The sequence below is a fragment of the Myotis nattereri genome, assembly GCF_964212035.1.
Source record: "Myotis nattereri genome assembly, chromosome: 2".
Lineage (NCBI taxonomy): Eukaryota > Metazoa > Chordata > Mammalia > Chiroptera > Vespertilionidae > Myotis > Myotis nattereri.
The window spans coordinates 208476432-208492837 of NC_138076.1; the positions used below are offsets into that span (position 1 = coordinate 208476432).

General features: G+C 60.1%; 1 protein-coding gene across 1 annotated transcript; it reads right to left on the bottom strand.

Moving 5' to 3' along the window:
- Positions 1 to 3543: 3543 nt before the first annotated feature.
- SSTR3 (somatostatin receptor 3) lies at positions 3544 to 11623 on the bottom strand. The gene is made up of 3 exons (XM_081083836.1): positions 11422 to 11623; positions 11055 to 11218; positions 3544 to 7123 (listed from the first exon to the last, which is right to left on the bottom strand). The coding sequence occupies exon 3, from the start codon at positions 7086 to 7088 to the stop codon at positions 5814 to 5816; it is 1275 nt and encodes a 424-aa protein (XP_080939962.1). The 5' UTR covers positions 7089 to 7123; positions 11055 to 11218; positions 11422 to 11623; the 3' UTR covers positions 3544 to 5813.
- Positions 11624 to 16406: the final 4783 nt, after the last annotated feature.

The following is a 16406-nucleotide window of genomic DNA, read 5'->3' on the forward strand; positions in this document are numbered from 1 at the left end:
AGAGGCGAGAGGGAGGTCCCTGGCGCCCCCTGCGGGCCACAGAGCGCAGCGCTGGCCTCCGCGGGGCCTGCAACAGTTCTGTGAGATGGGGGTATGGAGCCCACTTTATGGATGAGGAAACTGAGGCTCCAAGGGGTTCCCAGGCCAACCCAAAGGCACGGAGCGCTGGAGTTCGAACCTGGTTGTGTGGCTGAGAGCTCACGTGCCACTGTCATGGGCACTGTGTTTTCTTTGTTCCTCTTGTAATTGCTGCCGTTTACTATGGCCGGAGGGAAGAGACCTGCCCTGTATGAAGAGCAGACAGAAGGCCAGAGCTCAGAGTCAACCCTCCTCTTACAAATAAAGAAACCAAACAGGCTCTGGGCATGTTGACCAAGTGCGACAGGACCAGCAGCTCCCATGTGCAAATATTGACATATTTCCTGGTCATTAGAGCAGAGCGCAGCACGAAGAGGCCATGTCCCACTGCAGGCCTCATTTCCCCTTTAACAGGATGGCCATGGAGGGCACGGGCTCCTGCCTGCCTACAGGCTGTGTCCCCAGGGCCTGAGCCAAGACCTGAGGTGTCCGGGACCCTGGAGAATGCCAAGTGTGGCTCGGGCACTTTCTTTGAGCCCGTGAAAAAGTGAAGGCTGGTCTGGCCCTCAAGCTCGCACACACACACACACACACACACACACACAAGTGTGTGCCAGTCCTTCGCTCCTGTGTGCACACGGCACTGGCCTGCCAAGGCTGCAGGGCTTGCTGGGGAGGGGCTGGACCTGTAGGAGGCGCCAGAGGTCCCGTGGGGCCTGGGCTGCCGGTCATGCCCGAGAGCATTGTCTGCCACTGCCCAACGGCCACCAAGGAGCTGGCACCAGTGGCTTCAGAGCTCTCTCCACTCCCAACATCACTCCTGATACCCCGGCCCTCATTATTGTAGTTTTAAAAAACTATAGACACTGGACTGGGGGCCAGGAAAACAGGGTTCTTGCTCCTACCTCTGGTGCTGCCACTGGGCAAGTCACATGGCCTCTGCAGGCCTCACTGTCTTCAGCTGTAAAATGGATATCAGAGCTGTTCTCAGCACCTTGACTGTCTCCCACGCCTCCTTCCCTCTTCACACTCAGCTGGCCATGCCCCTCCCGAGGAGACGTCCACCCCACCCATGCATGGGTTCTTGCTTCTGCTTAAAGCACTTCTCACGTTTATTTAACACACGCATAGCAGCTACAGTGCACCAGGCACTGTTCTAAGCTGTTCGCAAATATTAACCCATTTAAAGCTCCTAACAATAGAGACATGTGCTCTTATCTTCATCTCAGAGAAGAGGCAACCGAGGCACAGAAAGCTTCATGAACGGGCTCAAGGGCAAACAGGCAGTGAATGGATGAGCTGGGATTCAAATCCAGGCAATTCCAGAGTGAGGAGGGTGGGAGTGATTGACAATTGTCTCTTTGGCAGCCGATCAACCGCTCTCTCTCATCATTGATGTTTCTATCTCTTCCTCTGCCTGCCTTCCTCTCGGAAACAATAAAAATATATTTTAAAAAAGAACTGTCTCTTTCTCTCTGGTCCTGGTTCCCAAAAGACAGGCCTTATATTTCTCTTAGGTGACCCCTGTGAAAGGGTCGTTCGACCTCCAAAGGGGTCGCGATCCACAGGTTGAGAACCAATGTTCTAGAGGGTTTTAAATAATAATCACTTATTAATTGCACCTGTGAGGAGATCGTTATTAAACCCATTTCACAGATGAGGAGACCAAGTCTCTGCTCAAGATCCTGCTGCAGAGCTGAGATTCGAACCCCCCAGGGGCAGAGCCCCAGAGGCAAGCGCTTGGCCATTCTGCTACAGTCAAGCCTCCCAGTGATTACTCTGCCCATGTCACAGCTGTCCCGCCGGCCGCAGAAGGCCCCTGTGCCCGGCTAAGCGGTCCCTGCTGGAGGCGTCCAGGAGTGGGAGTCGGGGCCGGGGCTGGGCCCTGTGGTTCCCCTACCAGACTCTGCAGCTGCCGCCCACACCACCGCAGCACCCACCACGGCTCCTCTCTGCAGGTCTAGGCCCTCATGTTGGGGGAGGCTCCCCCGAGCCACTTCCTGTCATCCTGTTGCCCCCTCTGTCCTCAGGGACACCCCGCCCTCTGCCCACCAAGATCTGCCACTCGCTGCCTGTGGCCTCCGGCAGGTGCCCTCACTTCACGGAGCCTTAGCTTCCTCAGTGGCCCTCGGGAAGGGAGAGGAACTGGAGATGAAGGGTTGTGGGTCTGTCAGCATTTGCCTCTCTTCCTGCTTGTCCTTCCCTCCCCCACCATCCCCTTCACTCCCAGGACAGACGGATGGAGAGATGGGGCAGGCCGACAGCTGCACCGGGAGTCAGGAGGTCTGGGACTGGCTCCATACCACCCTGAGGTTGCATGTCAACTTGTGTGTGTGTCAGCATGTGCCCCAGTGTGCATGAGTGTGTGCCCTGGTGTGCATGAGTGTGCGCCTGTGTGTGTCAGCCCTGTGACCCAGTCTGCCTGAGTATGTGCCTGTGTGTGTCAGCATGTGCCCCAGTGCACATGAGTGTGTGCCTGTGTGTGTCAGCCCTGTGACCCAGTCTGCCTGAGTATGTGCCTGTGTGTGTCAGCATGTGCCCCAGTGCACATGAGTGTGTGCCTGCGTGTGTCAGCATGTGCCCCCAGTGTGCCTGAGTGTGTGCCTGCGTGTGCCCGTGTGCCTGAGTGCGCGTGCATCTCACCCAGCTTGAGCAGCCAGCCCTCGCGGTCAGGGTTGAAGAAGGTGTGAGTGAGGTCATTGCCATCGTCCTCAGGGATGGAGAAGGGCTCGCTCTTGATGCTGTCGAAGAGGTTCTGGCCCGAGAGAAGGAGGGAAAGGCCTGGCTGTAGCGTCCATCCCAGGCTGGGGCCTGGCCTGGCCTGTGTAGCTCGGGCAGGTCACTGGACCTTGGGGCAATCTCTCCTCTCCCGTTAGCCCATCGTGGGTCCCTGACCTTCTTGGGGAGACTCTCCCGGGTTCCCCCAGACTCCCTGGCTAGTCTCCCTTTGCCATTGTAGACTGTCCCCCACCCAACTCCCACGCCATTGGTCAGCCAGACTGTTCATCACAGAGTCCTACCTTCTCTCTGGCTGGGAGGATGGTCACATGACCCACACCTGGCCAATCATGGCACTCTATCGCGTTGTCTTTGGTTATTGGCCCAAGGGGCCACCATGTGCCCTAGTTGGGACCAATCAGCTTCCTTCCATGAGATTTGAGATTTGGATACAGGAAGAAAGCATAACTGCTGCTTTTGCATCAAGATCTGTAAGATGAGAGGCTGAGGCTTGTCAGGGGCATCTTCCACGCCCCCTGGAGGCCTGGGCACACAGAGCTGAGATGGATTCAGGGAGCATCTGATAGAGATGGACGCCCATACACACACTCACACACACATGCACACGATCTAGACACACACAAACACACACACACACATGCACACGATCTACACACACACACACACACACACATGCACACCGATCTAGACACACAGCACCTGGCAAAGGAATTGACACAGGTCATGGCTGTTGTCATGTGCCACCATCTTTATTGACGAGAGCTAGGGGCAGAAGCGGCAAAGAATTTCTCTAAGGGGCCTCCCAGCCACCCTTGAAGAACAGGCTTCCCTCCCTGTCCCAGGAATCAGGAAGGTGGAGCGGCCTCTGCACTTGGACCCCCGGGTCCCCTAAGGTGGTGAAACACTCCTCCAGGCCCTGTCTCCCTGAGCCTCTGACCCCCACCTTCGTCATGTCCTCACCCCCAAGGCCCAGATACAGAGGTGAAGGAGAAGGGGGTCACCCCCCCCCCTTCAGTGTGTGTGGCAGTTTACCTGATGTGACTTATTGTCCTCCCCAAATCCAAGGAGGCAGGCAAGCTGGGACAGCCACCTCCATTTTATGATGGGGAGACTGAGGCCCGGAGAGGTCGCGGCTGGCCAGGATCTGAGGTGAGCTGAAGATGTGGGTCCCCCAAGTTGTGGTCCGTGTGCTTTCCCTGAGGACCCCTTGCCCCTGCAGGTGGAGGGTTTGGGCGATTTGGCCAGAGGTACCACCCTCCCCGGGGCCGGTCTGACTGTGGCTCTCAGGGGTCACCTGGGGGAGGGAGTGCAGGCCGGTCGGGCCAGCCTGGGGCAGTGGTCTCTCCCTGTCGTCTCACCTTTGTTGTGGTGGTTAATCCTCACCCGAGGATATTTTTCCATTGATTTTTAGAGAGAGTGGAAGGGAGGGGTGAGACGGGGAGAGAGAAACAGCAACACGAGAGAGACACATCGACTGGTTGCCTCCCGCATGTGCCCTGACCAGGGCCGGGATGGAGGTATGTGCCCTTGACTGGAATCGAACCCAGGACCCTTCCGCCCACGAGCTGACACTCTATCCACTGGGCCAAACCAGGGAGGGCCCTGTGGTCCCACTTTTTTGTCTTGTCTTGTCTTCCCTGGGCCTTTCCAGCCTGCAGCCCGGGGGATTCAGAGGGCGAGAGGCCTGCTCTGGTCTCCCAGGCCCTGCTTCTCAGCACAGGCCAGGCCCAGCCCCTCTTCCCAGCACTGATCGGCCTCAAGGGGCTGGCCCTGTGCCTTTCAGAGCACTTGCTCTTCCACCTGATGGCATCGTTTTCTTGGGACTGTTGGGCCAGGCAACTCAGTTTCATTGATGCAGCAACTGGGCTCAGTCCAGAGGGGCCAAGGACAGCTCCAAGGTCATGGAACAGATCTATCCTCCACCCGCGTCCTCCTTCCCTCCTCCTCCTCCCTCCTGTCCTCCCCTCCTCCTCCTCCTCCTCTCAGCACTCACTGTCTTACCCTCTGCCCTTCCGTGCCAGTATGCCTGGTGGGGTCCCTGCCTTGGTCAGCGAGAGGGGAAGCACAGGGATGCTTCTCCTGTGAGCTCTCACAGACCCAGAGACACCCCCCACCCCCCTCCAGGCTCCAAACACAAAGTGAGCTGCTTTGGGGATTCGTGGGCTGCCCTCAGCAGGGCCCGAGCTAGGCTTCGGGTGGCCTAAGCTTATGCATGTGGGGTCCCTCTTTAAGAAAAGCGATACAAAATTCCAAGTACAAAATTAGGCTCAGGGACTCAGAGGGCCCAAGCAGCAAGGGACCCTGCAGCTGGACTTAACGAGCTTCTGGGAAAATTCGCTTCTTCTCAAGTCCAGGATCACAGGAGTCCTGGCCCGACCGTCTGGCAAGAGGGCCTGGAGGTTACTGGGTGCTCAGCAGGTGAGGCCTGCAGCCCAGAGAGAAGAGCTGCCTCAAGGCCTTGCAGCAATAGGGGGGAGCTGGTGTGGGCCTGAGCCGCCTCACACCCGCCCTCCACGGGGCAAGATTTTCTTCTACTGGGGGCTTGGGGGGTGGTACTAGTCCAGCTCCCTGTGAACCTGGGCCCCAGCCCCTCTCCTATGAACCTGACTCTGAGCCCAGGAAACCCAGGCCTTGGTTTATCCTCTGAGGACCCAGACTCAGGCCAACCCACCAGGATGCTCTGTCTCTGAAGGGGACGGCCAGTCTGCACCTCTCCCCTTACCCTGGGCCCCCTCAGGAGGGTCAGCCCAGCGGTCATGTCCCTTCAGCCTTCTCATCCGGCAGCATTGTCTAGACCGATGACTCCCATCCCTGAGTCACAGAGGAGAACACGAGGCCCAGAGAGGGCAAGTGACCTGTCGGAGGTCACACAGCGAGTCTCAGCAGCAGTGGGATCTGAACAGCCCATCACGGGCCCCTGGCACCTTGGGTGGCAGCCCCGAGGCGCACCCACAGCCTGTGCTCTGTGCTTGGGCCGCTCTGGCCCTCCACCGGCCCTACAGACAGCTGATGTGCAGGGAACCCGGCTTCTCCCCCGAGGAAGGCTCTTGGGGCAGGAACTGCTGCTCCTTGCCGGGCACACAGCTGGGAGGCAGCGCCTGCCTGCTGGTGCCAGGCTGTGTGATCTGGCTGACCCGGCCATTCATCTCCTTTGCTTCCCCCTGCTTCCCGGCCGCCTTCTCCCCACCCTCCTGTCCATCCTCGTCCTCCTCCTCCTCTTCCTCCTCTGTCTTCTCCGGAGGTCCGGCTGGTGGCTCCTGGTTTCGCACCCGGCGGGAAGGCCGAAGCAGGACCCGGCGGAAGCCCTGCTTGAAGCGGTAGGAGAGGAAGCCATAGAGGATGGGGTTGGCGCAGCTGTTGGCATAGGGCAGCGCCACCACCAGGAAGTAGAGGCCGAAGAAGGCGGGCTCCTCGGGCAGCGGGCACACCACATTGATGATATTGAGCACGTAGAAGGGCATCCAGCAGAGGACGAAGAGCGCCACCACGGCCACCACCATGCGCGTGACCCTGCGCTCGGAGCGCCGCCGCCGCTGGCACGAGGGCGCCCACACCCGCCGTCCCGCCGAGCGCATCTTGACCACGATGAGCAGGTAGCAGAGGCAGATGACCAGGAGGGGCCCGAAGAAGCCCAGCGCGGCCGTGTAGATGATGAAGCCGGCGCGCCAGGCCGCCGCAGGCTCGGGCCACTGCATGTGGCAGGTGCTCATGCCCCGGGGCACGCCCGAGAAGACCACCACGGGCAGCACCACCACGGCCGAGGCCACCCAGACGGCCGCGCTGACGGCGCGCGCCACGGGGGCGGTGCGCCAACGGGCCGAGCGGGTGGGGTGCACCACCGCCAGGTAGCGGTCCACGCTCATGACCGTGAGGCAGAAGATGCTGGTGAACTGGTTGATGCCGTCCACGGCCATGACCAGGCGGCACATGAGGGAGCCGAAGGGCCAGTAGGACAGGGCGTTCTGGGCGGCCAGGAAGGGCAGCCCCAGCATGAAGAGCTCGTCGGCCAGCGCCAGGTTGAGGATGTAGACGTTGGTGACCGACGGGCTGGCCGTGTGCCGCAGGACCACGTAGATCACCAGGGAGTTGCCCAGCAGGCCCACCACGCACACCACCAGGTAGACCAGTGGGATGAGGACGCCCCTGACGGCCAGGCCGGCCGCGCTCGGGGCCACCGACACGTTTCCCAGGGTGGCGTCCAGGAGCCAGGCCGAGGCGTTCTCAGGTTCCGAGGTGGCGGGCACCGGGGAAGGATAGCCAAGGGGGTCCATGGCTGAGGGAGGGCGGTCAGCAGTCCGCTATCGGCCTGGAGGAGGGAGGACACAGCCAGGTCATGGCGCAAGATGGCTTCCTCCCAGCTGCCCCTCCCTCCTCACACTGAACTGTGCTTGGCCAGAGTGTCATGCACCAGCTCGTCACTGCACAGGCCAGCAAGGTATCCCCACTTCTCAGAGGAGGAGACTGAGTCTCAGAGAGGGAGAGTGACCTCCCTGCACCATCGTAGCTACGGTGTGGTGAGGGGCGCCGGCTTGCCTGGCTCTAAAGGCTCTAAAGGGGACACAGCGCTGGCCTGTGTCCCCTCGCCTGTGCACAGGGTGAGTGCTACACAAATGTCCAATAAGGAATCAATAGATCATTCAATCAGCCGATGACAACATAGGCCCTTTCCTTTACACTGGTGCTTTCCAAATATTTTCGATGCCAGTACATTTTACATAGCAACCAATGGAGTCATATTGTCTCATAAAGCAACTCCTGCCCTTTCTACATAAGAGGGTCCCAGCCCGCGGAGCCCCACGTGGATCACCCGCTGCTATAGACGTCTCCCACCAAAGCAATAAATCCTATCTCCAGTGTGATGGTGGTGGGAGCTGATTATGTCATGAGGGTGGAGCCCTCATGAAGGGGATTAGTGCCCTTATGAGGCTCCCTTTCCCTTGCCCCTTCCCTCAGGTGAGGACACAGCAAAAAGATGGCCATCTATGAACCAGGAAGCAGGCCCTCACCAGACACCAAATCCGCCAGCACCTTGATCTTGGACTTCCAGCCTCTGGCACTGAGAAGTAAATTTTGGTTGTTTATACATCTGTCCCCCAGTCTATGGTAGTCTGTTGTAGGAGCCCAAATGGACTGGGACACCCACCAACAGGTCTCAGCCCTCACATTTGAAAACACTGCTGCATGTCACGGTTCCTTAACCTTGAACTTGGGTCTCCAATTGAACTTCAGAGCATCCATGAACCCCGAAAACTCTGAATGCCCAGAGCTTTCATCAGATTAAGAACCACAGGCTCAGGAGTACACCCCTCCCCTGGGAGTCAGAGCCCTTGGGGACCTTTTCTGCCTGCCCCAGCCCACGTGCAAAGACCCTGCCCAGGATGACTGGCTGTGAACCTGGGGAGGGGGGGCTATCTGGGGCCCCTTCTCCCCCAGAGGGAGACTTGTAGAGAAATTCAAAACACACTAGAGCAGCGGTTGCCAACCCACTCTCACTTAGCTGCCCACGCCCCCCCCCCCCCCCCCCCAGGCCCTGGCAAGCCAGGTCTCCCTGAAATGAGGGCATTTCAGGGTGGGTTTTGAAGCATCTATAGGAGCACGTCCCCCAGCATGGTGGGAACGAGCATTCCCATGTACTGTGTTAGGGCCCTTCTTGTCACACCTCCCATGCATGATGAAGAGCTGGGACTCCTCCTGGCTCCCCTGCTGGACTCGACTCTCCTTACGTGTGGAGTCGCTCTCACTCAGCTCTGAACCTTTCTCGTGTCCCAGCTGTCCCTTTCACACCAGCCCGAGCTCTGCATCCGTGTTTGAGGCACCATCCAAACGAATCAGAGAACCAGAGGGGACAGATCTTAACACGGAGGGAGGATGCATTGCTGAGAGTGGAGACCCAGGCCCCCGGGAAAGGCCCCCCCGGCCCCCGGATTTGCTAGCCTCCCTCAGCCGGACTTCCTGGCTCCCAGGAGGCCCAGTTAGAGACCAGGCTGGAAGCTGCGGCCTCCTCTGGGCCTGGACCTCCCCCTGCTTCCTAATAACCCTCCCAGATCCAATATCTTCCTGCCAATCCAACACTGGGGGTTCGCATTGCCCTGTCAGGACCCTGCTTTCCAGATGCAAAGCTCCGGGAAAGGGCAGGTGCCTCAACTCGGAGCAAGCATTGCTGGGAGGGCGAGCGCGCCTGGGTGCCCTGCCTGATGATCTGGGGCTTCTGAGGGTTCTGAGTGCCAGGCAGGGCGATGCCAAGAATGGCAAAGCACCCCTTGTCTGTGGCTCCCCCTGAGGGCACCCCAGGCTGGCTGGGCTCAGAGCACCCCCTCCCTGTCCTCATCACCCCAGGCCCTCATCAGCTCCCCTGGGCCTGGGACCGCATCTAAGGGAGGGGCCCTGGGCAGTGGCTCATGGGGTCCTAGCAGTGTGGCCAGCTCCTTGTCACTGAGCCCGACTGCCAGGTTCCCGGGTAAGCGGGTGACGCGCTGTACCCCGTGGGTCCCCTGAGGAAGGCGTTAGTGTCTGCCATTCCCAACATGCAGACCGGGAGCAAAGGGAGTCCACACGCTCTGGTCACAGAGCTGTGAAGGGGCAGAGCTGGGAGGACCCACTTCACAGGCTGGCAGACTGAGGCCAGGCCCGGGGAAGGCACTTGCCTGGTGCCACGGGGGGTCAGGCCGCCCAGCTGGCTTCCAGCTCTCCCACCGGCCTGTTCAGAGCTCTCACGGCTCCTCAGGGCCTGGAACTAGTAGGACCATAGACCCAAATCCCTAGACTCTTGGAGGCCTAGAAATAGAATTGTAGATTCTTAGAACTGAGTTGTGGTCATGGGCTTTTAGATCCGTGGCCTTGAATCAGGGAATGTTAGCGTTCCAAGTACCCGAGCCAGCCCTGCTGAGACCCGGGACCGTGGAATCTGGGACCCGAGCCCTGGCCTCCTCTGGGAGTCTTGCGCCACCCACCCATCCCCCTGCCTCCCTGTCGCAGATCCTCGTTACAGCCTCCCCGCCAGGCGGCCAGTCCAGCCCAGCGATGGAAGAGGGAGGGGTGCTGGGCTCCCAAGAGAGGAGCAGTGAGCCGGGCAGACCTGATTGCCAGGCTGCAGCGACAGATGCCCCCAGGGAGGCCTGGGGGTGAGCTCTGAGGACAGCCTCCCTCTCGCCGGTCACACACGTGTGCACACACCCGCACAGCACACGTGCTAACGCACAGGGTCCTGGTAGGATACAGGGGACCCACTAGGCCCAGCTCCTCCCAGAGCCCCGGCCCCCTCACGAGATGCCCTGCCTCCACCTTAATCTGGACCCACCTCCCCTGGCCAAGTTCAAGGGGCCAGGGTGCCAAAAGCAGGGAAAGAACAGCTTTCCGGGGGCATCAGCCAGACCTGCAATTTAGGTGCCGCCTTTTCTTTAAGGAGCCGGAATCCTGTGCATGATCCAGTCCATCCCGGAGGAGGCTCTTCCTCCCTGTCTGGCTTATCTTGGCACCGTTTGCCTGAAAGCTGGGGGTGGACCCCTCAGAGGACTGTTCAGGGGGACGGAAGCCCAGAGAGGGCGGGTGGCGGCCCTGAGCCCCACACAATTCAGGAGGGCGGGATCCCTGACGCCCCATCGGTTCTGCATTTGTCTGTCCCCCCCCCCACCCCCCTGCCCCTCTAGGGTGCTGGCTCTTGGGTTGCAGGGACCCTGCGCACCTAGCACAGCACCCAGAACATCAGAAGACAGGACTAGACCAGGACGCTCGGCGAGTGGAGCTCTCGGCGAGTGGAGCTCTGAGCGAGGTGGGGCTTGCCCCTGGGCAGACGCCTCAAACTCACATTATGAAACCCTCCCGGGGCCCACGGGGGAGGTGCTCAGGGAAGAGGAAGTTGAGGCTCAGAGAGGTTCAGCAAGTTGCACAAGGTCACCCAGCTGGTGAGCGGGAGGTCAGAGTTCAAACTCAGTTCTGTTTACTCAGAAACCATCAGTGCCCCCTGGCCCTGGTGGCCTCGGGCTTAAAGGAAGCGGGGACTGGGCCAGCCCGGACCACGCAGGCTGCTGGCCCCTGGCCAGCTGTGTTCTCTGTGCCCTCTGCTGCCCCGGGCCTTCCCCGAGGAGGCCCCCGGTCACTGCCCACTGAACACTCCCACCCCAGGCCTGGCATCTGACCCCAGGAACACGTCCCACATGCCCGAGTTGTGTGACCTTGGGCAAGTCACTTCCTCCCTCTGGGCCTGTTTCCTCCTGTTAAATGAAGACGAGCGTACCCACCTCCCGGGGTGGCTGCGACTACACGGGAGCGTGCAGAGCACGGCGCCCAGCACAGACAGGGGGCTCAGGAAAGCCGGCGCGTGAGCGGAGGAGGCCACGCAGCCCGATGCATCTGGCCGCTTCCAGCTCCGACACGGCCCTGCAGGGATTCCCAGATCCGAGAGCTGTGGTGCAAAATTCCAAGATGAATGGCCCCCCACCCCCACAGCCCACCCAGAGGCCACAGGAAAGCCCCTTTGCCCCCTGGGCCTCCCCACCCTCTCCAGCCGCCAGCCCCAACCTCCCAAATGTATGCTGGGCAGAGGGGGAGCTCCAGGACCCCACCCTCTGGGAGCCCCCCCCCCCCCCGCAGCCCCAGCCTCCTTACCTGTCCGTGGGGTGAGGGATCCCCTCCTTGCTGCCAAGCTGGTTATCATTCTGTTGTCCCTTCTGCCTGCACAGTCCCCAGCTGCCCCCAGAGCACCCCTTAGCCGGGGTCCCCGCACAGTGCCCCCTTCTAGACCGCTTGCGGCCCAGGCCCCCTCCTAGGCCCGCAGTGGCCACGTCTGCCCACAGAGCCTCTTCCATCTGGTCTCCAGCCCTGACTTCCCGCTGGTGCGTGGTGCGTCCCCCCTCATCTCCAGGACATGTCCTGGAGGGCAGGGACGCAGATGGGGTCTGCAAGCAGGAGCCTGGGGTGGGGATGGAGGGAGAAGCCTCCCAAGGAAAGAAGAGAAATGGGGAGCAGGGGATGATAGGAGCCAATAGAGATAGAGGGAAGGGGGGTCGGTCGGAGGTGGAGAGAGAGGGAGAGAGAGAGAGAGGACAGTGAGTGGGTGGAAAGCCAGAATGAGGGGGAGTGATGAGAAATGCGTGACAGTGAGAATAAAAGGAGGAGGAAAGAGAGAGAGAGAAGGGAAGAGAGGGAGAGATGCGGAGAGAGGCAGGGATAGAGAGCGGGGAAGGAGGAAGGGGAAGGAGGGGGTGGCAGAGAGAGTGACAGAGAAGGATTGTGCCACAGATGGTGACATGGAGAGCCAGGGAAGGAGGGAGCAGGAGTGGGGGTGTGGGAGGGGTTGGGGGGAGGGGCCCAGGGGCCAGAGAGCAGGTGCAGGGTGAGGGAGGAGGGACAGCAGGTTAGGGGAGGAGGCTGGCAGGAGGGGGAGGCCTGTTACCGGGGAGATTTCAGCCACCCACGCTGGCCTTGGCTCCTGCAGGGTGCGGAGAGAAGAGGGTGGTACACAGGAAAGCTGGGGGCTGAGAGCCAGGGGCCAGGGAGCCCCTACCCCAGGCCACCATGGCACATGTCCCCTAGGGTGACGCTGGGTCCCGAGGCCAGGTGGGTGTGGCAGTGCCACCAGGAGGGCTGACAGCGTGGGGTGAGCATTGGAATGGGAGTCCTGTTCCCAGCCACAGGCTGGACACGGGGCACGGAGGAAGGCCAGGCGGGGGTCGTCAGTCCCGAGACTGGCTGAGTCTGGAGGGCCCGGGCAGGGCGGGGCGAGGGAGGACAGGGGCCAGAATAAATGCTGCAGGCTCTGGGGCCCAGGAGGCAACTCAAAGCTGCGGAAAACAAATGTCCACTCTTCCTACATTGACAAAACTCAAAATCTAATAGTAATGATTAAGGATGATGATTTGTGATGCAGGTCTACTGCTGAGAAGAGCAGAATTCTTTGGGGGGAAATAATATTTGGCTTAATTGAAATTCAAAGGTAGTATTTCCCATCATCAAATCGGTTGGAAGTGGTCACCGTGAAATCTATTCTTAGCTGGCAGGCGACGCAGCCGCAGGCGGGGCGCTTGGCCCCTGGCTCTAAGGTGCTCTGCCCGGGGCCTGCGCACAGGCCTGGCTGCCCCAGGACACCGTGCCAGCTTGTGCTGACTTGCCAGGGACCATGAGTGAGTCGTCCCGTCTCAGGCCCCAGTTTCCTCACTGGGATCGTGGGGAGGTGAGACTAGACCAGCCCTAAGATCCTCTTTCAACGGGAGCGTCACAAACGCTTAGGGTCCCTTAGTAATGACGGCAATTTTTATTAGGCGTGGGCTGCTTTAGGCCCGTTACCCCACTTCTCGCCACCACACCCGCCACGGTAAGCGGCATTAGTGCATCGGTTTACTGATAAGGCGGCTGGGGCTCAGAGAGGGGAAGCCGTCTACTCAGATCACACAGCAGAAGCCAGAGCCTCGCACCAAAGGTGTGCTCTCGAGCGCCTTGCCACCGAGCAGCCTGCCCCCTTCTCAGGAGGGCAAGGGGGTAACAGTCAGGAGAAAGGCAGGAGTCTTGGTTGAATACCTACTGTGTGCCAGGCACTGTCTGGGCCCCATTCCTTAAAGACAGAGCTGGACGCACTTGATTGGAAGGCTGGTGTGTAGTAGGCCCTCAGAGAGCCAGGAACCCGGTTCTTCCAGGGGTGCCATCCTGGCTGCTGCAGCACACAGTAGGACCAGGGACAGACCTGCTTGTGCCTGGAGCCGAGGACCCAGGGACAGACCTTCCTGCAGTCCTCACCCTTCTCCCCAGACAAATTGGTGAGGAGTAAGTGGGCTCTGGGGGTGAGGGAGGGTTCCATGGCACTGCCCCTCCCCTGCCCAAGGCCTCCAGTGGCTTCTCATCGCCCACCGGGCTTTATACTTCCCCAATCTTGCCGCCTGTCCCGCCCCTCCCCCGGTCTTCTCATCTACAGATCCCTCCCCCAGCCTGAGCTCCAGGCACCTCCAGCCTCATTCATTCATTTATGAAGTCTGCCAGTCTCTCATTCATTCATGAGACAGGGGAGCTCAGAAGGCCTCTGGAGAGGTGAGAGAGGCTAAGCAAACGTCCAGGGAAGAGCCTTCAGGCAGAGGGAAGGGCAAGGTCTCCGAGCTGTGGCGGGACACTCTCACCCACCCCTGGTGTGAGGTGAAGGAAGTCCTCCTGCAGGTGGCCTCCCCAGGAGCCTTCCAGGCCCTGGGTTAGCTAAGCTCCGCCCCCAGACAGCCCAGGACCACGCCCCCGGCTTCCCAGAGCCACGCCCCCAGACTTCCCAGAGCCACGCCCCCTCCACGAGCCTCTAATGACCTCAAGACTCGGCTGTGGGGGCTGTGTTCTCCGTGCAGGGCTGTGAGCTCGGGAAGGGGAGACTGTGGGTCCGCACTGTGTCCCCAGGCCTGGCACTGGCCTGGCCAGTAGGCATGTGCTGCCTGTTTAAGGAGGAAAAGAGGATAGCTAGTTGGCGAGGGGGCGTGGGCAGGGTGGCAGGAGGAGGGAGACTGCTGAGCGGCTGCTGGAGGCCGGAGGGTGGTGAGGAGTCGCGAGCACCCAGCTGGGGACAGGGAGGACCTGAGTCCAACACCCACTCCCACCCACGGCCCTTCGCAGCAGAAACGACCCTGACCAGCCCTCCCCCTGGGACGGGCCGGGCAGAAGGAGGAAGTGCAGCTCTATACCTGTGAGCGCTGGGGAGCAGGCGCCGCGGGGTGTCTGGGAGACATGGGGTGGCCCTGCCCTGCCTGGCATTGCGGTCCTGGAGTGTGAGGCCTGGACCTGTCACCTCATGTCCCTGGCAACCTGGAGGGGCTGTCTGGCCTGCCTCCCCAAGATAGGACGATGCTATATGTGTCTTTTCATCACACCCGGGCCCTCTCAAAACTAGGGTCTCTCCCCTCAGACTGGAGGGCTCCCCCAAGTCCAACAAATGTGCCTCCACCATCAGACAGGTGGTTTCCCAGGAGCTGGGGCCCAGGCTCCTCCCACCCTGAGAGCCAGGGCAGAACCTGCTCCTCCCCAACACAGAGCCTAGGCCAGAGCCAACCACAGAGCGGGGCGGGGCCTCAGCTGCAGATGCTGGGTCTGTCCTCTCCAATAAGACAAGTTGAGGCCAAACACCTTCCCAGCCCACCCCCTGGGGCTTTGTGACTGGAGTCCCCCTTAAGGTGTCCCCAGGTTCATCAGTCCCTGCAGGGTCCTCCTGGGGCTGAATCTCAGCTTCAGCATTTCCTAGCTGTGTGATCTTGGGTCTGTGACTTAACCTCTCTGAGCCTCAGTCCCTCATCTTCAAAGCTACTGCATAGGGTGCTTCAAGGATGGAATCACTTAACCCGCCTCTACAGCCGCCGGTTCTTTCACACTCGGAGCCAGCAGGCTTACCAGGCACGTTCTCTTGTCAGCACAAGAGAGCAAGCTCAAGGGCGAAACACACTCAGGTCTCTCCTAGTGATGCGTATGCTAACCACCCATTGGCCAAAAGCAAGTCACCTGGGCCAGGTTGCATCAGTGGAGTGGGAAATTACACGCATGGCCTGGAGGGAGGGGTGGGGGATGGGACTGAGATTACCTGCTAAGCACCATCAAATCTACCACCGCCCCCCCCCCCCCCACAGGATGCAGCCTGGGGTCTCACCCCCACATGCCCATAGCCAGTAGCCAGTGGCCTTGGGTCCGGAAGTCTCTGGCTGGAATCTCCCCGCCCGGGCTTAGAGAAGGATGGTCGCCTGGCTGCACAGTGCAGAGGGGAAGACCTGGAGTCCAACGGCTCCTGAAACAGACTTCGCCATCTGTGGTGTCTGGGCCCCTCTTTGGGAGCCTCCTGGGGTTCTGCCAGGCCAGTTGGTTTGCACCTCTTCAGGCTCCGCCCCTCCTCCCGCCCCGCCCCGCCACAGGGAACAGCAGGCAGGTTGGCTTGCCTGTCGGGGCTGTTAAATCATTTACCACCCGTCCCCCTGCTCTCCTGCCTGTGCTGTGGTTTGGGGTCACAGGTGTCTCCTGCTTTCTTTGGAGATGAGAGTTTGTGTTTCTGTTATGTGTTCTCCTTGTTGTCGTGGCTGCTCTTCAGCGAAGTGCAGGAAGCAAAAATCTCTCTCCCCTGGCACCTGAGACCAGAGTGTTCCTTTCGGTATAGAGTGCGCTGCTGTGGTATTGTGAACCCAACCACAGGCCGGGTGTTGATTTACACGTCTGTCCCTCCTACTGGCCTCAGAGCCCCTGGGAGCAGAAGGCTGGGTCTCACCCTCCTCTTCACTTTCAGCTCCTGCCACAGAGCACATGGGAACTGAGTTGACTTGAGCTTCTGGTTATACAGATGGCTGCTCATGGTTCCACCTTCCTCGAGGCCTTCAGAAGTCTTCTAGAACCATCCTAGACCTTTGCCTCCCTCCCCCGAGCCCACCCTGTACCTACTTCCCATAGCCCACAAGGCCTGGATGCAGTCAGGTGACCCTAGAGGCGTGGAAGGATAGGGTAAAGACATACATAGCGTTTCTTGTGTGATGGGAGAGTTAAGAGGGGAGGGAGGAGAGGTAAACAATGAAAGGAAAAGACAGCAGGGACAATTTTTCTCAATCTGTTGAGATTTTGCTTCCAGGCATATCTTATTTTTGGCTCAAATAAATTTT